This window comes from Eptatretus burgeri, chromosome 15 (assembly GCF_056783735.1).
Source record: "Eptatretus burgeri isolate ZD-2024b chromosome 15, Ebu_testis_v1, whole genome shotgun sequence".
Lineage (NCBI taxonomy): Eukaryota > Metazoa > Chordata > Myxini > Myxiniformes > Myxinidae > Eptatretus > Eptatretus burgeri.
In genome coordinates this window covers 21,518,897-21,541,124 of record NC_140975.1, presented here as the reverse complement: position 1 = coordinate 21,541,124, position 22,228 = coordinate 21,518,897, and the positions used below count along the sequence as shown (strand labels likewise).

Sequence of the window (22,228 nt, the reverse complement as noted above, 5' to 3'; positions counted from 1 at the left end):
TTCTTTGCACAGCATGTTCACATTTCTGTTGAATTGGCCAATTTTAAAAGCACAATTGAGGCACGTGCGGCCTGGTTGTGGATTGTTAAACAATTTTGTTTATCCTCACAACACAGTGATAAAGCTTCATAGTTCGTTATTGATATCACGTTTACCGGTGTCTGGGACTCTTGAATGACGCATGAACGAGGGGGGAATCGGAGGTGGAGGAGGAGGAGGTGGATAAAGAAGCACCGACAAGCTGCACCAACTGCACCGTCCTTGGCATGCCCAGGTGTCCCTGCGACATCCACACCGTGTTTTGAGAGCACTGGCGACCTGGGTGGGAAGAGCCACCAAATGAGTTTTGAAGTTCTTCATTTACGATATTTTTTTACTTGAAATTTTTTTTCATCTCGTTGAGCTGTTTAGGATCCTGGGTTTGATTCCCGGCATAGTCGAAAGCTACTGCCGAGAGGATTACGAACGGGGGAAAGGGGGTGGTCCAGGGCACTGCATCATTGAGCACATTAATTTGGGGCAGACATGAAACCAGTTATTTGCTGTGCGGTCCAGGTAAAAGATGGAATCCTTTGACAAACAAGCTCAAATGAGCTAAGATCATCGTCCTCTTAATGATGACATCATAAAAACGAATATGTCATTGTGATGTATCAGGTTTGCGATACATTATCGGTGCTAATGCCCGGCTTGATTCCCGCAAACAAAATTCAAACAGCTTGCCTAGTTTCGGAGATAATGGTATCGGCGATTTCCATTAGCAGCGAAATTATGACAACTTTTTTTCTAGGAAGAATTTCCAAAATCCGAGATGGTTACTGCCTGCGGGTGGGCTTTCTGCATATACATGGCAAGTTTCACGAAGATCCGATGAAAACTCTGGGTTGTGAAACAAAAAAATATCAAAAAATTGGAATGACGTCATAAAAATTGATATGACGTCATAGTGATGTATTATATGTGCAGTAATTCATCTCTGCTAATGCCCGCAAACATAATTCCCGCAAACATAATTCAAAAAGCTTGCCTAGTTTCGGAGATATTTTTTTGGCGATTTCCATTAGCGGAGATATTTTGACGTCATAACTTTTTTTTCTCGGAGGAATTTTCAAAATCGGAGATGGTTACTGTCTGCGCAGGATATTTTTACATAAATATGCCAAGTTTCAGGAAATTTGGATGAAAACTGGAGGCTGTGAAACAAAAAAGTCCACAAGAAGAAGATGAAGAACAACAATGTGAGTAAGACTTAGAGATCCTCCACGAGGATCTAAAAATTGTCCCATTGGCTCACTTTACTCTATTTGGTCGAGGACTGACCACTCTTAATTATGACCCTTCCCATGCACAAAAGCCGGTTCAGTAATCTCATAATGCTCGACGAGGCTCGAGCTGAATCAGATGAGATCAAAAGGCAAATGGGTAGTTGTTCAAAGACGTGAATTTCAAAACAAGTAAACATTGAGTAAATTTCGGTGGCTCAAAGCAATCAAACAGTTTTGTTCAAAGAAACAATCAACGTCGATATGCCAAATGTGGGCAAAGACTTTTGGACCATCGCTTTGTTATGATGACCTCTATGGGTCCTACATATAGCTCACCTGGAATAAGGAGAACAGGCAGAGGGACCCAGAGTGACGCAAGAGAAGTGTGATATCGGTCCTCAGGTCCATATGTGGACGAAACCAGGTCCAGGGATGGATTGTGTCTATATAACAGAAACAACGATGATACAGTTACTCCCTACGTAGCTTGTCCCATTGTGGAGCTTCTTTTGCTTGTGGACAAAATCTTGGCTCGTGGAATAAATGAGCAAGGTGATAGGGTTAGTCCTAATAGCAATGCATGGCCAAAAGTAGAACAAAACTCAGTGGAGCGCATACCTCTGCTCGGCTGAAAAGTTCATGTTTTGTATCCGACTGATCGGCTGGATCTGGATTCAAAATCCAAATCTAATCAATTCATCCTTGTCGCACACCTAACCTGTCCACCAAATTTCGTCTGAATTTGTCCATAACATTTTGAGATATCCTGCTCACAGACATCTGAACAGACAGGGGTGAAAACATAACCTCTGTCCACCTTCGGTGGTGAAGGTGACTAGCACGGCACTCAGTAGAGCGCATACCTCCGCCAAGCTAAAAAGTTTACATTTTATATCACACTGATAGGGTCGCATCTGCTTCCAGACAGAAATAAAAATCTAATCAGCTTGTTCTTATCACACACCCAAGCTGTCCACTATGTTTCGTCCAAATCCGTCCATAACTTTTTTGAGATATCGTGTTCTGGGCCCAGTCCTACTCCTGATCTTCATCAATGATCTCCCTGACTCTCTGGAAAATCCTCTTTATCTATTTGCTGATGACTCCACGCTCTGCTCTGGCATCCCTCTCTTCAGAGTTAAAAAAAAAAATCACAAAATGGTCAAACACTTTGACTTTCAATCCTGACAAATCTCACATTCTCACTATCTCTCACTGAAAGGACCGTTTGTCAACCCCTCCCCACCACCCAACCACCACCACCACCACTCCCCATCTAATTTCTCAATAATCCTCCTGAGGAAGTTCAGTCATTGAAACTCCTGGGTCTCACTGTCATCCGTGATCTTTCTTGGGCAAACCACACTTAAACGTTGGCCTCTAAATGGCAATCGCCAATTGGGCATCCTGCGTTACACAAAGTCCTTCCTTGGCACACCTGAACTCCGATCCACCAACAAGGCCTTCATCTGCAGCTTCATGGAGTACTTCTCTCCCCTCTGGGCTGGCTCCCCTGCTTCACAGCTTGCTCAGCTTGACGCCGTGGAAACCAAGGCCTTTAAAGTCATTGGCATCTCCCGCAATGAAGCTGAATCAATGGGCTCATCACTTCAACATTGCAGACAGGTTGGTTGTCTCTGTCTTCTACCACCTCATTTCTGGTCTTGCACCATGTACTCTTTCCATGCTTTGTCCCCCACCCCCAGGTATCTGCAGGGCACACATGGTCCACCATCAACCTCCTTCTGGTGAAACTACCTAAATCCAGGAATGGATTTCAAGTATGTATTGGAATGACTGATACCGAACAGGATTGAGCCACTTTTGGAGAATGGTCTGCCCAAACAAGGAAACGCACTCATCTCTAAGCTGGCTGAAAGGATCGAGAGGAAGAAGAAGAAGAAGAAGAAGAAGAAGAAGAAGAAGAAGAAGAAGAAGAAGAAGAAGAAGAAGAAGAAGAAGAAGAAGAAGAAGAAGAAGAAGAAGAAGAAGAAGAAGAAGAAGAAGAACCTCACTGATGAAGGTGATGTAAGCTGACTTCCAGGCTGGTTTGATGTGATCAGCAAAATCATCACTAATCACTGCTTTCGGGTCCTGCTGAATGGACAGTGCAGGAGGACCAGAACCCTTAAAAATGGCATCCCACAAGGATGTCCCCAGCACTCTTCAACTTGTACACAGCTGACTTGCCACAAACTTCTGAAATCAAGCTCACTTATGCTGACGACCTGGCAATCTTTACTACCAGCAGAATATTTGAAGAGGTAAAACAGACTCTTATACAGGACATGAACATGCATACCTATGACCATCAATGGCAACTCTGTCTCAACATGCAGAAGACCATCTGTTCAGCTTTCCACCTAAACAACGAATAATCAGGCAGACAATTAGAAGTCAAAATCAATGGAATCTGTCTCCCTTTTCAGGTACCCCAAGCTGTCTGTGGGTTAAACTGGACAGAACCCTCGTCTCCCACTCGCACTCAGAAAATTTCGCTAGAAAAATAGCAGCTATGGTCAACCTACTGCGCAGGGCTCTGCAGCCATAACTGGGGAGTAGACTTCACAACTCTGCGCTCTTCCGCACTTGCACTAGTACGTGCCCCTGTAGAATACTGGGTATTATCTGCTTGGGGTCGGAGCACGCACATAAAATGGTGGATGTACAGCTCAACTCTGTCCTACTCATGATCAGTGGCTGTCTACGACCGACACCAACCCATGACCTACCTATGTTGGCAGACATCCCATGATACCCACCTCTACATCTTCGACACAAAGTTGCCGTCAAAGCTTCTGAGCAACCTGCACACCCTCTGCATCACAGAATCACTGGAGAACTGCCTGTACGAAGACTCAAGAGCAGCAAACCTTTCATCAAAGTGGCTCAACCCTACATCCAGTTGAACAACAGGCAGGGCAGAAAACAGTGGCTCCTCAGCAAGTAGAGAATGAAACCACCTGTTCGTAGATTGCAACAAATGCTGCCAATCTCTATCCCTCCTACTGGCGAACACCTATCGCACAAGGAGTCAGGTCAGGTATGGGAGCATGTGCCAGAACAGCACGTCGCTGCGTCCACTTTCCGCCGGTACTCCAGGGGCCTCCGTCTGGCCATCCTCCAGGCAGATGCCAGGCCCATCCCCATCTCCTTGAGATGATGGTCAACCTGTTGCAACCACGAGGAACGTGGTCGACCCACTGGCCTCCTCCACTCATGAGACTCCCTCGCTGAGAGAATCTGGTGAGCAGGATCAGAGTCAGGAAAACGAGCCACATGTCCATACAGCCGCAACTGACGCTCACGGACTATGCAGGTAACAAATCTCATCCGAGTCTCTCTCAGCAACCGCTCATTGGACACAAAATCCGACCAGCGATAGCCAAGGATTCTCCGAAGAGACCTGGTACCAAAGGAATTGTCTCCGTCTCAGATCCTTGGTCAGAGTCCAAGTCTCGCACCCATAGAGCAAGACTGGAAGTACCAAGGACCTGAAGACTCGGACTTTCGTCCTCCCGCACAGGTACCGGCAGCGCCACACCCCATGATCCAGTGAATCCATGACTCCCCAGGCCCGACCCAGACGTCTATTTAACCTCTGACTCACAGCCAGCAGAGACATGAATATCACTGCCAAGGTAAGTGAATCTCTCCACGACCTCAACATCCTCACCACAAACAGACACAGACAGGACAGCAGCATCCAAGATGTCACCGAAAGCCTGGATCTTAGTTTTGACCCAAGAAACCCGTAATCCCAACGGCTCCGACTCCTCATTCAGCACCTCGAGGGCCCCCAAAAGGTGTCTAAAGTTTCCGCAAGGATGACTGCATCATCTGCAAAGTCAAGGTCCGAGATCTTGACATTCCCAAATGACGCACCGCAACTTGATCTCTCCGACATCCTCCCTAGAATCCAGTCCATACAAGTGCTGAAAAGTGTGGGGGCAAGTACACATCCCTGACGAACTCCAGTAACAACTGGAAATAAGTCAGAGATGGTACCACCACACTTCACAGCACTCTCAGTACCAGAGTAGAGTTCAGACATCAGATCGATCAGTTTTGGTGGCACCCCACGAAGACCAAGAATCCTCCAGAGGACATCCCAATTCACTGAATCGAACACTTTACAGAGATCAACATAGGCTGCAAGCAGCCCCTGCCGAAACTCTCATCTGCGTTCGGTGAGGACACGAAGTGCAAGGATACGGTCAATCGTTGACCTCTTTGGTGTAAAGCCTGACTGCTCTGGACGCTGGTGCTCAAGCAGATGGTGGCGAACCCTATCGAGAATTATCCGAGCAAAGACCTTGCCCGGCACTGAGAGCAGCGTCACCCCTCGGTAGTTGTTGCATTCTTGGCGATCACCCTTCCCTTTCCAGAGAGGGACAACAAGGCCCCTCTTCCAGTCAGTTGGGATGATGCCTGTGTTCCAGGCAGAGCACAAAACTGCATGCAACGACACGAGTGCAGCATTTCCACCAGCCTTGAGAAGTTCGGCATGGATGCCACAGATCCCTGGAGCTTTGCCCCGTTTCAACTGGTTCACCGCAGCCCGTGTTTCCACAAGCGTAGGTGGACCACAGTTTATTCGAGGGTCAGCAACAGGGATTGCAACACCCTTGACGTCCAACTCGACAGTTGGGGGATCAGCCTGGTACAACCGCTCAAAGTAACCGGCCTAGCGGGCCTTCACTTCAGACTCCTCTGTCAAGAGCCTACCACTCTCTGCTCGAACTGTAGTGCTCCGAGGGATGGGCTTGGATGAACGTAATGCGCGAATTCCCCTGTAAGCGGGACGAGAATCACCTGTCCACAGGTGATGCCCATCCCCCGGAGTGCAAATCCTCCTAACAAGGAGTGGTGTCATCTGAACTGTCTCTGGATGGGTGTTGGGAGCTTCAACACGTGCATGCACTTCTGGAACCTGGCCGACATGACAGCTTGTGACTGTGGTGAGCGATACAGATGATAGAACCGCCTGTTGGTAGTTTGTAACAAATGCTGCTAATCTCTATCACACTTGTGATGGAGGATGGAATTCACTGCATCTCACCCTGCAAGCCCAGGAGTGGCTGAGGACTGCCCATTTCACCGGCTTGTTCACTCAACTGAAACTAAACCACACCAAGAAGAAGACTCAGCGTCCCAGCACATTCATTCAGAAATTTGTAATTTATTCAGGGTTCGGGCCAAAACGAGCCCACTCTTCCCGAAAGATGCGTTGAGGTCTTTAACATCCACCACACGGAATGCCGACAGACGGGACATCCAGTTTAATGTCTATCCGAGGAACTGCACGCACCTTAATGGCTCGCCCTACCTGCCTAACACCAGGATGACAGTTTACACCTGGGACGGGATTCAAACCCAGAATAGACCGCTCCAAGGTGAGTACACATACCTCTAGGCTTATCCTGCCAGTCTATACAATGAGTAGTGGTGTGTCGAACCAAAAATTTTGCAATGAACAATTCATGACAGATTTAGCACCATCATGCGATTACCCGTTGTGTGAGCGTCGTGTTGACCAACGACACCGACATCGCAGAATGAAGAGAGCCCTTTGATAAATGTCTGAGCAATACAAGTAAATTCTCACAATTAATTAAATCGACAAGTAAGAGAGCTGGCCGAAAAGTTGATCAGATTAATCGTTAAAAAAATTATAGAAAGTCAACAAAACTAAGGTCTGTAGAGTTGTATAATTTAATTATGAACATTCTGATGCGGACCATGGAAGGACTCCTTCATTGGTGCTTCCCTTCGACCCTCACTCACATTGGCAATATACTTATTATTATTATTATCATTATTATTATTATTATTATGATTACTATTGACAATTTGTTCTGTCGACTGAATTGTTGAGACCGAATGCCATTTCGAGGTCATGCAACATTTACACGGGAAAGGTGGAAGAGGTGCACAAGGTGCCACCTGCAGGGGTCACTGAATTGTCAAGCTTTGCCGGTCGACTTGCGTTCACACGCTGACCTCCCTCAGGGAGACCGCCGGTATTCACCTGACACTTCGTGTGCTCGTTATTGAGACCAAAATCCCAAATGAATGATTTTTGACGTGGCTAAAAACGCCTGTGTTCCAGTTATATACCGTCCAATGCGAGTAAGACCCGCGGTCTCTTCGATGCACCCCAATTATATGATGAAGACCTGAGTATAACCCTCCCGTGAGCACTCACCTCTTTACTGCTCTCCGCACAGATCGGTTGGATGACTCGGTGACGTTGACTCGTTGCGACCGAGACGTTCCAAAGCGATGCTGGATCTCCACGTGGGGAGGTTTCGCCCCTCCCAGACTTGGCACTGCAGCGAGTTTCATTCCCCAAACACACGTGCTCATGTTCAAGACCTTTCGTCATCATCGGTCCATCACGGATCTATATATATATATATATATATATATATATATATATATATATATATATATATATATATATATATATATATATATATGTATATATATATGTATATATATATGTATATGTATATATATATATATATATGTATATATATATATATATATGTATATATATGTATATATATATATATATGTATATGTATGTATATATACAAAATAAACAAGGAGAAAAAGAAATAAAATGTCACAGCCCCCATGGTTTTAGTAATTTGGCTGGACAAAGTTAAAGGGCCAGCCCATAATTACAAGATTTATGTGGATGTGCAACTGACTTGAGTGGTCATGTGACATGGAAGATTGCATACGATTGGGTTATTCGAACATGCATATGTTTGTCATCATTCATTATCGAGATGCCTGGTGTTGGCTTAATGGTTAGGGTGGTGGGATTTGGATCCTCGGGTCCTGAGTTCAAATCCTTCTCAGCTGTTGAAGTAATGCCAGGTGGCGTTCACTCAACCTGTCATTCTTCCGAGGTCGGCAAAATGAGTGTCGGCATGCTGGTATACTGTGTCGGAGTGGCGTCCTGTCCTGGATTGTGCCCAATAGCCAAGGAGACTGCTTCGGTAGCACCACCGCTCTGCACAGAGTATGTCCCAATGTACAATTCATTATCTGTGTCCCAAGTTTGAACAAGATCAGTAAATGCATGTCCGAAAAATGGTTGAGGACGAGTTCAATACGAAGTTTTTTTTCAAATAAAATAGCTGCCAGTCGGCCATCTTTGATCTCATCGTGAAACAAAATGATGTGCGTATGTACACCATCATGTGTTGTCTTTGTTTCAAGTTCAGATAAAAACAGTCCATGCATGTCCTGGTGTTGGCTTAATGGTAAGGGTGGTGGGCTTTGGATCCTTGGATCCTGAGTTCGAATCTTGCTTGGCTGTTGAATTAATATCAGGTGGAGTTGACTCAGCCTGTCACTCTTGTGAGGTTGGCAAAATGAGTACCAACCAGCTTGCTGACATGATTAAGCCATTTGAGTATCCTGTGTTGGAGTGGGGACCCATGCAGGATTGTGCCCAATAGCCCAGGAGACGACTGTGGCAGCACTGATGCTCTGTAGAGAATATGGTTCTGATGGATGGGGACATGTCTGAACTCGAAGAGCACTCGGTAGAGCGCATACCTCCGCCATGTAATGTCTGATCCACGAGAACATATCAGGCCCAATACATTTTTGATATATCATGCAGTACTATATTATTTTTGGCCCAATCTCTGGTGAAGAATCACTATAAAAATTAAATAATTCTCGTATCCAAATCAAGATTAGGATAATCACCAAAATTGAAAAAAATTCTTCCTTGTCGCACACCCAACGCGTCCACTAAGTTTTGTTTAAATCCGTCCACAACTTTTTGAGATATCGTGTTATATATCATTTTTGGCCCTATCTCTCAATGGTGAAGAATCATTTTAAAAATTCTAGTAGTCGGACCTGGATGCGGATCTTCACCAAAATCTAATCAGTTCGTCGTTGTCACACACCGAACATGTCCACCAAGTTTCATCTGGATTTGTTCACAACTTTTTTGAGATATCCTGTACACAAACAAACAGACAAACAAGCAGTCATAGACTGCTACTTACGAAATCGTCAACTTGACCTCTGACCTTGTCGAATAAAAGCTGTCTCCAGAGAAGGTAGCGACGCAAACCAGAAGTTTGTACGATGATTCTGTACAAAACCTCTCATAAAACATCCGATTTTTACCAGAATTTCAACAACCGAGTATTAAGCACACTTAACCATGACCAAAATTGAAGACAGGATTGAAATTGACTTTAAAACGAGCATGTAATGCCGTGTGTTACAATCCCCCTCATTAGCATAATCTTCAGTTAAGCCTCAGATACGACACCCGATATAAATCTCATAAAACATCCGATTTTTACCAGAATTTCGACAACCGAGTATGAAGCATACTTAGCCATTACCAAAAGTGAAAACAGGATGGAAATTGACTTTAAAACGAGCACGTAATGCCGTGTGTTACAATCCCCCTCGTTAGCATAATCTTCAGTTAAGCCTCAGACACGACACCCGACATAAATCTCATAAAACATCCGATTTTTACCAGAATTTCGACAAGCGAGTGTTAAGCATACTTGGCCATTACCAAAAGTGAAAACAGAATTGCGATCCGAGTTAAAACGAACTCGTAACGTCAAACAAAGCAAAAATCTCCATTTCTCCACGCAATTATTTAATATTATTTTATCAAAGTCACAAAACCATAATATTCGGCCATCCATCAACAATTTTTAACATAATCCTACGGCTTAGCGAGTCAGGCATGTGACGATAACCTTTATTAGGATAAAAAATGACTTTTGAACACCATCTTTATGGAAAACACCGTCAGCGCGCACACGCAAAACCTTTACATGACTCAACGCCGCGTCTGCTCAAGCGTGCTGCACCATGTGACGAGCCGTGACGCGGCGAGTGAAATATTTTTTATACAATCTTAAAACGTCTCCAAAACACCTGATTTTTACCAGAATTTCGACAACCGAGTATTAAGCGTCCTAAGCGATCGCAAAAACCAAAGACAAAATTAAAATCGAAGTTAAAAATAACTCGTAACGTCGACCGAAGCAAAAATACTCCATTTCTCCACATGAATTTACGGAATTATGTTTGACCTCACTGTGACCTTGACCTTTGACCGATTTTGACCAAAATCTAATCAGCACTAGCCGTCCCCTCCTGAATCACGTGGTATAATTTGACATTGGTAGCTTCTTCCGTTCTCGAGTTATCGTGCCTACAAACAAACAAACACACACACAAACAAACAAACACACAAACAGATGACGGAAATCATCAATATACTTACGAAATCTAAAGATTTCGTAAGTAGCAAGCAGTCATAGACTGGTACTTACGAAATCGTCAATTTGACCTCTGACCTTGTCTTATAAAAGCTGTCTCGAGAGAAGGTAGCGACGTGAACCAGAAGTTTCTACGATGATTCTGTACCAAACCATCAAAAATAGAATGTTTGACCTCACTGTGAAATTGACCTTTGTCCGATTTTGACCAAAATCTAATCAGCACTAGCCATCATCCTCCTGAATCACGTGGTGTAATTTGACATTGGTAGCTTCTTCTGTTCTCGAGTTATCGTGCCTCCAAACAAACAAACACTCACACAAACAAACACACAAACAGATGACGGAAGTCATCAATATACTTACGAAATCTAACAATCAGACAGGGATAAACACACAACCTCCTTCACCTTTAGGTGGCGGAGGTAAATCTGGTTGCGGACGCATCCAAGCACGCATAGACACAAAATTTGAGACCAAATCCATAAGCCCCTGTTTTGGACGAAGTCCGGTGGGGGCTAATCTATACTAATAAATGTCAATGTGTGTTTGTGTGTGTCTCCTCCATAACTCCAAAACCATGAAACCTAGCAGCCTAAAACTTTGCATGCATACTATGGGAACTCCAAGGAAGTGCAAGAGTGAGAATTGGGGTTTGGGTTCATTAAAACACAGCTTTTGAAGATAATTAACGGCCTTATTTAATTATATTCTTGATCAAGTGCATCCTCAGATAACTTGCTCCCCCTTGGTGGGGTCTAAATTTGCCATTTTTTTGGACTGCACAACCATGCCTCGACTTGGCAGGCCCCAATAATTTCTTAACGATTATTTTTTTCTTTTCACCTTCCTCACTCATATCATTGAATGCCTGATTATTACACCTATGAATTGCTGGATACATTGCATTGCTTATAAGCACCCGGAGATGCCTGCATTCACAGCTTTATTTCATTTCCGCACATGCCATAATTTCTAGAATCTCTTAAACTAAGCTGAATTTCAAAATTTAAGCTCCAGAATTGAACTTGGCAGCAGTTCTGACTGTCGATAAAAGTGTTCATTTGTAAAATTCAGACATAGTTTCACAATTTGGGCATCTCCGGGAGATGTTTTATATGACGGATTGTCGATTGCTAATCGCTTGCCAAGCCAGTCATTCCTTATCAACCGTTTGGTTGGAGTGCTTCCTTGAGTGCTTAAGCCACTTGGTAAGCACTTTAAAATATTCACACTGTCACTGAATAATGTATATCGATTGACTTGAACAAAGTTCAGGGGCCACTCGCCTGCCCCCGCTTTGTCATGTGTTGTGTCGGATGGTGGTTTGCTCTCTGAAAATGTGCAATTTTATTTTTCACGATGTTTCTCCTTTTTGTGCGATCTTCTTTTATTGTACAACCCATCACTTCAGCATAGATAAATACAGATGGAAAATTAAACGTTTCAGTTTTAAAAGTTTCTTGAACCGTTTCTTTGGAGTACTTGGTGAAGCGACTTAGCACGTGCTCTTCACGCTATGATGGTGATACCATGGTTCGATATGGAGTATGGAAGGCAAAATAAATTAGATGACTACGATGAGTAAAGTTTGTTTTCAGTTGTGACAAAACAATGAATCACCACATCACAGCAGGATATCCGAGAGGTACGCATGCTTGCTCTAAGCTGTTGTGCCTGGGATTGAATTCCAACCCAGCTATAAACTGTCATCCAGGTGTTTCACAGGCAGGGTGATTCATAAATGTGTGTGTGGTCTCTCAGATGGACGTTAAACTGGGCATCACATCTGCCGGAATCTCCCCTCCCTCTCCCCCTCCCCTCTGTCTCAACCCTCCCCTCTCTCTCACCCCTCTGTCGTTCTCACGCCTATCCCACCCCTCCTCTGGCTTCCCCACCACCTTTTTCTCTGTTAAAGGGACTGTTGAGGACTGACGGTTTAGTTTTGAATTTAAAACTGCTTCCCCATAGTATAGCATGTACGAATCTGATTTGGAGTGAGCCCACTGGAGGGGTGTAAAGGTCGCTGCATGTGTGAGCATGCATGCATCCAGGCAGGCCTTTGCCAGGTATATTGCATGGGTTTTAAATGCTTCTGCCAGGTTTTATATGGAACATGGCGATTAAAAATAAAATGTTGCTGTTTGGTCACATTTTATCACCCTTCCATTCCCTCACGCTGTTTTCCCTTCCCTTCCCCTCATGCTGGCTTCCCCTCCCCTCATGCTGCCTTCCCTTCCCCTCATGCTGTCTTCCACTCCCTTCCCCTCATGCTTCCTTCCCTTCCCCTCCCCTCATGCTGCTCTCCCTTTGCCCTCACCTCATGCTGCCTTCCTCTCCCATTGCACTGCCTTCCATTCCCCTCACACTGCCTTATCTTCCCTTGCCCTCATGCTGCCATCCCTTCCCGTAACCCTGCCTTCCATTCATTTCCTCTTCTGCTCACCCCCTCCCCTTTCCACCCCCCATGGAATCTCCCGACAGCATCCGCATGCTGCATTAACGTGCTGTTTTATTTTACCCCGTTTCATTCAATCCTGTCATATCCCCTCCACCTTCTCCACAAGTCCCACGACCAAATGGAAGTCGAGATCCCCTCCACTCGTGCTTACCTCCTCACAAACTCTCTCCCCTTCACCACTCCCCCCCCTCCTCTCTATCCCATTATCCTTGCCCCCCTCCCTCCCAGCGTGTACAGTGACATTTGGTGATGCATCGCTCTCCCCACCTTCCTCTCTCTTCCCCCTTCCTCACACCGCATAGCCCCCCCACCCCACCTCCCAAACTCTCTCCTTTCTCTCCCCAACATCCTCTCAACCTCGACTCCCTCTCTTCTCCCTCCCTTCCTCCTCTGCCTCTTTCTCCCTCACCACGAACTTTATATTACCGTCAGAGAAGTGACGGGTTGTATTTGCTAGTATATAATATTTATGCTGAATGAAAGACAAAATTGACTCCAAATACGGTGAACTAAACAGGGATGAAGTACAGTTCATGCTCAGATATTCTCCACAATGCTTTTAAAGTGTCAATGAGAGCTCCATATTAATAACATTGTTACCTGCACCACCGCAGGTGGACTGACGTTATGTTTTCACCCATAGGTGTTGGGTTGCCGAAATAGGTGACCCTTATTGTCAGTAATTCTGTCTGTTTGTTCGTTTATCATCAGCATAATTGGTAGTAAACGTGGGCGGATTTTGACCAAACTCGGGTGGTAGGTACATCTTATGACCTAGTGCTTTGGAAATTGTGATGGTTGCAAGGAACGCTTTGGTTCCCCAGCAACAACCGAAAAACCTTCAAAATCGGTACCGTTCACGCCCGAGCGACCAGGTGAGTGCATCGATACGAATGAAACTTTGAGGGTTCATGGTACTCAATGACTACTACAACTTTGCCTCAGGACATATTGACCGATTTCGCTTAGGTCAGGGGTCAAAGGTCAATTAGTGCAAAAATCGATAATATGCGAGAGCTGGAGGTTCCTTCACGCCAAATGCTACTCCTCCTAGGGTTATGGTCGGATGGTCATGAAAATTCACACTAATCGTCTGGAATACATTGTGCACAAACGATCGAGCAGGATTTTCGATTTTGATCTTTGTTCACCCACAGCACCCCCTCGAACTTTGGGGATTTCCGATTTCAAACCGCATTTTCGGTACTTTTCATTCAAATGGATACCGAGTAGTTATCAGTAGATGGAACTGGATGAGATTTGATATGCATAATCTTAAGGTGATTCCCTATCCGCTATATGACATCCATTTGGCTCTATATCTTATAGTTTCCATGCTCGGCGACCCATCGCCACCTACCGGCTTGTCTGTGTGTTTGTTTGTCTGTGAGCAGAATATCTCAAAACGTTGTTGACAGATTCAGACAAAACTTGGTGGACAGGTTGGGTGTGTGGCAAGGACGAATTGATTAGGTTTTGGTGAATATCTGGATCCAGATATTAGGATTTATTATTATTAGATCCTCGTGGAGGATCTCTAAGTCTTACTCACGTTGTTGTTCTTCATCTTCTTCTTGTGGACTTTTTTGTTTCACAACCTACAGTTTTCATCGAAACTTCCTGAAACTTGGCATATACATGTAAAAATACCCTGTGCACACAGTAACCATCTCCGGTTTTGAAAATTCCTCCGAGAAAAAAAAGTTATGATGTCAAAATTTCTCCACTAATGGAAATAGCCTAAAAATTATCTCAAACTAGGCAAGCTTTTTGAATTCTGTTTGTGGGAATCGAACAGGGCATTAGCAGAGATGAATTACCGCACATATAATACATCACTATGACGTCATATCAATTTGTATGACGTCATTCCTATTTTTTGACATTTTTTGTTTCACAAGCCAGAGTTTTCATCGGATCTTCGTGAAACTTGCCATGTATATGCAGAAAGCCCACGCGCAGGCAGAAACCATCTCCGATTTTGGAAATTCTTCCTAGAATAAAAGTTGACGTTATAATATCGCCGCTGATGGAAATCGCCTATACCATTATCTCCGAAACTGGGCAAGCTGTTTGAATTTTGTTTGCGGGAATCAAGCCGGACATTAGCACAGATAATTTATCGCAAACCTGATACATCACAATGACGTCATATTCGTTTTTATGACGTCGTCATTAAGAGGACGAGGATCTTAGCTCATTTGAGCTTGTTTAAGTGATTCTTTCCTCCTTTGTGTGCAGAATAAGGCTGCGAGTAGCATCATTGGCTGGGGTCACAGATGTACCACTGATGCAGTGCCTCTTTTACCAGCATGCTGGTAATCGTTCTTGCCGACCTCGGAAGGATGACAGGCTGATTGAACCCCACCTGGTGTTAATTCAACGGCCCAACAGGGGGTTTGAACTCAGGACCATTGGATATTAATCCAACCACCTTAACCGTTAAGCCAACTCCAGGTCTGAGCGGTTCATCACCATTGAGAGAGACGATATATCGCAAGATATTTCAAAAACTTGGTGCATGAGTTGGGTTGGTAATATGAACAAGCCGATTCGATTTTGCTTCAGGTCCGAATCCAGATCTGACCTATCAGTGGGATACAAAACGTAAACTGATCAGCCTGGCGGAGGTATGCTCTCCACTGAGTGTCCATTCTAGTTGCTTGATGGGGCTGGCAGGATGACTTAGAAGTATGCACACACCCGCCTCTAAAAGCTTTTCTAGCCTGGGTTCGAATCCCGACCCAGCTATAAACTGGCATCCTGGTGTTTCACAGGTAAGGTGATTCATCAAAGTATGTGCCGTCCCTCGGATGGAAGTAAAAACCAAGTGTTCCAATCTGTCGGTATAATTATTTGGTCGACATTAAACATTCCACGGTGTCCTTTGTGAAGAGTCGGTGAGCTATCGCTGACACCCTTAACTTAATCACCCACCCCCCAAAGCGTCACACATTTCGTGGACGAATATGAAACACAGCAGAGGTTTTAGATGGGAATTGCCATTAGCAAATACATCCTGTCGTCAACTGAGAAATGGTGAACTCAATATGGTACCACATCATCACGAACAGAGCATCATGTCACAAGCACATTCAGCACCCTGTATCCATTAGGCTAAAAGCGCTACATAATTATACAATTACTTGCAGGGTATGTTTACACATTGTAAGAAACTAGTGCATGTCCGTAGGTGCGTGGCCGTACGTGCAAACCAAAAAAAAAAGAAACTTTCAAACCGCGTGCCAGAAACAACAACCACACAGGCCGTTCCTTCGCTCTCGCGTGCCCGTACGTGCATGGCCATACGTGCAAAAACAAACAAACTTTCAAACAACCACATAGGCCGTTCCTTCGCTCTTGTAAACGACGACTGGATTGGGGCATTGTGTTTATCTATAAATGCGCATAAGAAATCGAGAAATTATTAGAATACAGTAAGTCATCACTATCCGGAAGTGGTGCGTGCCCGTACGGAATGTTCACATCATTCCACGAATTATCGCTTTCATTGAAGTAACAACTGCTGTGATACTTACACACACAGAGTTAATTAAAATCCAAATTAAAATCAAGTTTACCTCCCTGTCTTTGCTAGCCATGGCATTCGCTGCCATTGACCATTGCCACTCCTACGTCACGGTGAAGTGACAGGGTAGGATTTGTAGGAGACCTGAAAGTACAGTGTCATTATGTATTTATTCCATGTTGGAATTTTTTTAGTTTTAAAATAGTTTAAAAAAAAATAGTTTGCAAAGCTTACCACCAAATTGAGATGTATTTCGTTGGCAAGCATGTTGAGTAGAGCTGAATTCCTTAACACTTCCCAAGGCCACACCGTTTTGACAATTGGAAACAAAAAAAAGTTGTGCACTTTTTTTGATAAATTATTTTCGGAACAATTTTTCTTCAATAAATAAATAATAATAAAAATTGTCTCCATGTGCGCACCTTTATCTCGTTAGCACCTCTTAATAAACAACATTGCTGAAGAAACGGCGCTTCTTCTTTGTTTCCTCGTCCAGGGCAAGAATGCGGCTGCTGTATCTGCCAGCGTTTTGATAAATTATTAGTTTTAATGGCCAATTATTCAATTAGCACCAACATATTTTGCCTTTTCGCAAGGAAAAAGAGAAGAGAAGAGAAAAAAACCTGTAATGGCAAACGCGGCTGAGGTTCTCTTCCCCCATCGGCCATACCTACGCAGCAACGTGTCCTGTCATTGGTTGGTAAATAAATGGCCATAACTTGGGAAGTACTTGTCCAATTAATATCAAACCTTGAAAAGGCACATCCTCACGTCCCCAGCAATATACCTGGCAAGTTTCAATTAGATCGGACCAGTGGTTGTCGAGAAACAGCGGTCAGACACACACACACACACACACACACACACACACACACACACACACACACACAGCTGGAATTATAGATAGACTAGGACGTGGCCGTAAAAAATAATAATAATCATAAAAAACATATATATATATATATATATATATATATATATATATATATATATATATATATATATATATATATATATATATATATTCAAACCACGAGCAACAAACAACAACCATGCAGGCCGTTTCTTCGCTCTCGAGTGCCCATACGTGCGTGGCCCAGAAGTTCGAATATTATTCGCAGTTACGATTATTCGCAATTTAGTTTTAATACCCAATTATTCAATTAGCGCCAATGTATTTTACCTTTTCGCAATGTCGTGCAAGGAAAAACAAAAAGAGAAGAGAGAAAAAAAATTTACTTCCTGGTTCTGAGCATACCATCACTCTGATGTTACCGAAATTTATACACCGTCTAATATGAAAACAATCATAACTTGGGGCATTGTGTTTATCTATAAATGCGCATAAGAAATTGAGAAATTATTAGAATACACGAAGTCATCATTATCCAGAAGACCGTACGTTGTAACCCGTAATGTATCCGGAAGTCCGTACGTTGTAATCCGTAATGGCGAACGCAGCTGAGCTTCCCTTCCCCATCGGCCACGCCCACGCAACAACGTGTCTATCATTGGTTTGGTAAATAAATGGCCATAACTTGGGAAGCACTTGTCCGATTAATATCAAACCTTGAAAAGGCACATCCTCAGGTCCCCAGCAATATACCTGGCAAGTTTCAATTAGATCGGACCAGCGGTTGTCTAGAAACAGCGGTCACACACACACACACACACACACACACACACACACACACACACACACACACACACACACACACACACACACACACACACACACACACACACACACATTGCTGGAATTATAGATAGATAACTAACCGTGCTTCCTCATTGTATCGGGTCACTCACCTGCATTTGTTTTTTTTTTCATTAATTTATTTTCATTTACGGACGCTTTCCGATGGTTCTGTGATTTTTTTTTTCCTGGTGAATCGGCTTCACAAAATTACCGTGCTTCCCCATTGTCTCAAGTCACTCACCTGCATTAAAAAAAATTCATTTATTTGTTTCCATTCATTTATATTTTCATTTAGGGACGCTTTCCGACGGTTCTGTGATTTTTCCTGGTGTATCGGCTTTGATGTCGGTTGGCACGTGAAATTACTGTTCTTCCCCATTGCCATGCCTGGTATTGGCCTAATGGTTCGGGTGGCAGGCGTTGGATCCTACTGTCCTGAGTTGAAATCCCGCCCACCTGTTGAATTAATACCAGGTGGGGTTAACTCGACCTGGCATCCTTCCGAAGTTGGAAAAATGAGTGCCAACATGCTGATATCCTGTGTCGGAGGGGCGACCTGTCCAGGATTGTGTCCAATAGCCAAGGAGACTGCTTCGGCAGCACTAACGATCTGCACAGAGTATGGTCCCAATCTCCTCCTCCCATTGTCTTGGCTCGCTCACCTGCATTCATGTATTTTTCATTTATTATCTTGCCAAAACGAAGTTTTTGCAAGATATGTTAGTCAGCTTGTATGTTTTTTTTTTTTTGTTTTTTTTTGTTTGTCTGTAATCATATATAAAAAATTCTGCAGAGCACAGTTATCATTGGAAATTTTTGTAACTTCGCATATCAGAGGCCTATAGAGGTCCCTTTCAGTGCACAAAATTTTGAAGGTCAAGGTCAAAGGTCAAGGTCACTTTGTCGCAAATCAGGGGAGTCGACGAAACCCTTATTTTTTGAGTAATTTTGATCGGATCGTCTTCAAACTTCATGGGAATATAGTTCATGGTCTGGCGCTCAGCTGATTAATTTTTGGTGGCGATTGGCCTTGACCTTCATGGTTCGCGCCTCAGGTCAAGCATATTTGACCCCAAGGTCAAATTTTCAAGTTTTAGGAACCATATCGTGTAGTACCTCAAATTGAACACCTCAATGAGTGCTTTCTAGATATGTCAAGCTTGAGACATTATGACGTCATTTGGTGACATTATGAGGCAAAAGCATATTTTTCATGGTTACTCTGCAGAACGATTCTCATCGGAATCTCTCGTAGGCTGATATTCCTCAAGGAGTCGCTCCTGGTGGATAGCAGCTCTGTTCACCTCAGTGTGACCTTAAAGAAGTCACACGTGGTCACCTTTTGGCAAGATACCGGTCACCCTGCGGGTGACATTGGTTAATTTATATTTTCATTTACATATGCTTTCTGACCGTTCTGTCATTTTTCCCGGTGCATCGGTTTTGATGTTCGTCGGCACACAAGATTACATCTTTCTACATCACCCGGAAGGCACCAAATATTAATATCAGTCAGTCAGTCAGTGAGTGAGTGAGTCAGTGGTTCGAATGATCTTTATATATTGATTATGATTATTTATTGTTACTCATAAACCAATAAGTGCAAGTATCCTGTTCCCCCATGATCGCTTGATGATGTGTGTTTGTATTCCCATCTGATCATGATAAATACGTCGCTGTTTTGGGTGGTGATCCTAATGATCCCGACCTCCATCATCCCCCCGAAATGATATATGACTAAGCTGCAGCAGGTTTCGCATAGATTGTGCCTCTGGGTATTAAATCCTTTGTACAAGTATCTGGATGTGTTAAAGTTAAAGGAGAGGGGGGATGGTGCAAGCTCGAGGAGGGTTCTGGTAGAACCCTTGTGTTGTATCGCCCTCGTCTGGTCGACAAGTGTTTCAACTTTATTCCCGGTGGCAGATTTTAAATTGCATCTTAGGGTGAGCCATCTATTTATGACATACACATGGGAGTGTGCAGGACCACCTCTCCAGATGCATCTCGTGCTTTCGATACAAAATATGGGATTTCATTGTCTGGTAGAGAACAGAGTGAATGGGGGTTCGTATCCAAAGATCCGCCATAGTAGTGTATGTAATAAAATATATAAAACCCTGAAAGTTCAAAGGTGCATACAGGTGTAGAATGCAAACTGACTGAAGGTTTTTGCAGTCAAGATGATCAGGGCTGAAATGATATCAGGCACGCCTCTCCAGGCATAGCTTGTTCCAGGCCTTACTCTCCAAACTGTCTGCCTAAGGCATTCAAGGCCATCTCCATTCTTGGCTGACTTCCTCTGCTCTCTTAGGCAACGTGTAGCTCTCAACAGAATATTGTCATCTCCTCTCCCTGTCAAGGATGGAGTGCCTCAAAGCAGTGTTCTGGGTCCAGTCCTTTTCCTGATCTTCATCAATGATCTCTGTCTGACTCTCTGGAAAATCCTCGGCCGCTCCTCCTCTTGATCTCTTTGCTGATGACTTCACCCTCTGCCAAACATCCACCATCATTGAGAGAGATAAGCAAGCAGAAGCCTGTTCCTTCTCTGCAGACTTTGATAGGATCACAAGCTTGTCAAACACTTGGAATATGTCATCAAATCCTAACAAATCTCTCACTCTCACTCTGTATCTGTGAAAAGTCTGTCTGGGTGGACCATTCGATCGACTTCCTTACCAAACCTCTTGAAGAAGTTCAGTCACTCAAATGTTTGCTTTTCACTTTCAGCCATGATCTTTTTTGGGAAAACCACATATTTAAGTTGGCCTCCAAAGCCAGTTGACCAGGCATCCTCCGTCGTGCAAAGTCCTTTCTTGGCACACCTGAATTCCTATCCATCGACAAAACCTTAATCTGCACCTTGATGGAGCACTGCTCTCCCCACTGAGCTGGTGCCCCTGCCTCACACCTTACTCAACTTGACTATCATATGATGAAGCTGTGTCACTAGGCCTATTACTTTCACAAGGAAGACAGGTCAGTGGTCTCTGTCTTTCTGTGCTGTCTGCACCCCCCCCCCTCTCTGCCCCAGGTTTCTGCATGGAGGTACTTCCTTCTGGTGGAACTCACAAAATCTAGGATCACTGCTCACCTCCACTCATTCATTCCTTTTTTGTCCTACCTGTGGAACCGACTCAACCTCAGTCTCTTCAATCTCATTCTTCCCTTCAGCGCTTCAAGGCGGCTGTTCACCACCATCTCAGCTCATTCCCTATCCACAACCATGATCTTTTCCACCCCCATCAACCCTTCACAGGCCAAACTCCTTCCGTATATCCAGTTTTCCTTGCACTTTATTATCGTGATTTAGCAGCTGTATCCATCATGTCTTCCCCTTCCTCTCATGTCGCTTATTTTTTCAAGTCTTCCTCCATTTTGTCCCTCAACCCTGCTGTGTTGTTCTGCTGTTTTCTTCATTCTGTTTTGTCTTGATCCGTTGTGTGTTCTAGCGCTTCCACAAGCCTCGATGCTGTATTTTTAAAAACGCCAATCTTGGAGCCGTCATTGTGTAGAACATACGTCATCACTTGCATTTGTTGCATTGCTGATGCGGAGTGTTTCCTTTCGTATGCACCAGACACAGGAATATGAGATGATGTCTGTTGGTAAGGTCAAGGCAAACCTGTGGAATTGCAAAGGTGAAGTTAGTTACAACTGAAGGGCTGGCAAAATAGCTGAGAGGAATTCACACTCGAGTTTCATCAATGCAGCACGGATTTGAATGTTGAGCCAGCTATATACTGACTCACACTGATGTTTCGGATTTAGGGTGATACATGTCAACCAATGAGTGTGCCATCCATCAGAAGGATGTTAATCTGGAGGACCAGTCTGCCAGCATCGGTCATCAGTGGACTTCGGTCGTAGTGTACTTTGCGAGTTATCACCGGCATTCTGGAAAAAAAATCACTAATTCCTGCCCAAATCACCATGTCAAACATCAGGCCTGACCAGCGAGTTTGTAAGAGACTTTGACCAAAATCT

The 22,228-nt window shown here is 44.0% G+C and overlaps 1 protein-coding gene across 1 annotated transcript in view; it reads right to left on the bottom strand.

Annotated features, from left to right (window-relative positions):
• The window catches only part of LOC147011706 (uncharacterized), a 49,840-nt gene extending 42,245 nt beyond the window's left edge, over window positions 1–7,595 (bottom strand). Inside the window, exons 1-3 of the mRNA XM_085856921.1 lie at window positions 7,474–7,595; window positions 1,602–1,708; window positions 156–318 (exon numbers count right to left, since the gene is read on the bottom strand). Of these exons, the coding sequence (XP_085713047.1) occupies window positions 156–318; window positions 1,602–1,673 (235 nt within the window). The 5' untranslated portion in view covers window positions 1,674–1,708; window positions 7,474–7,595. The remainder of the gene's footprint in view (window positions 1–155; window positions 319–1,601; window positions 1,709–7,473) is intronic.
• Between the last annotated feature and the right edge of the window lie 14,633 nt (window positions 7,596–22,228).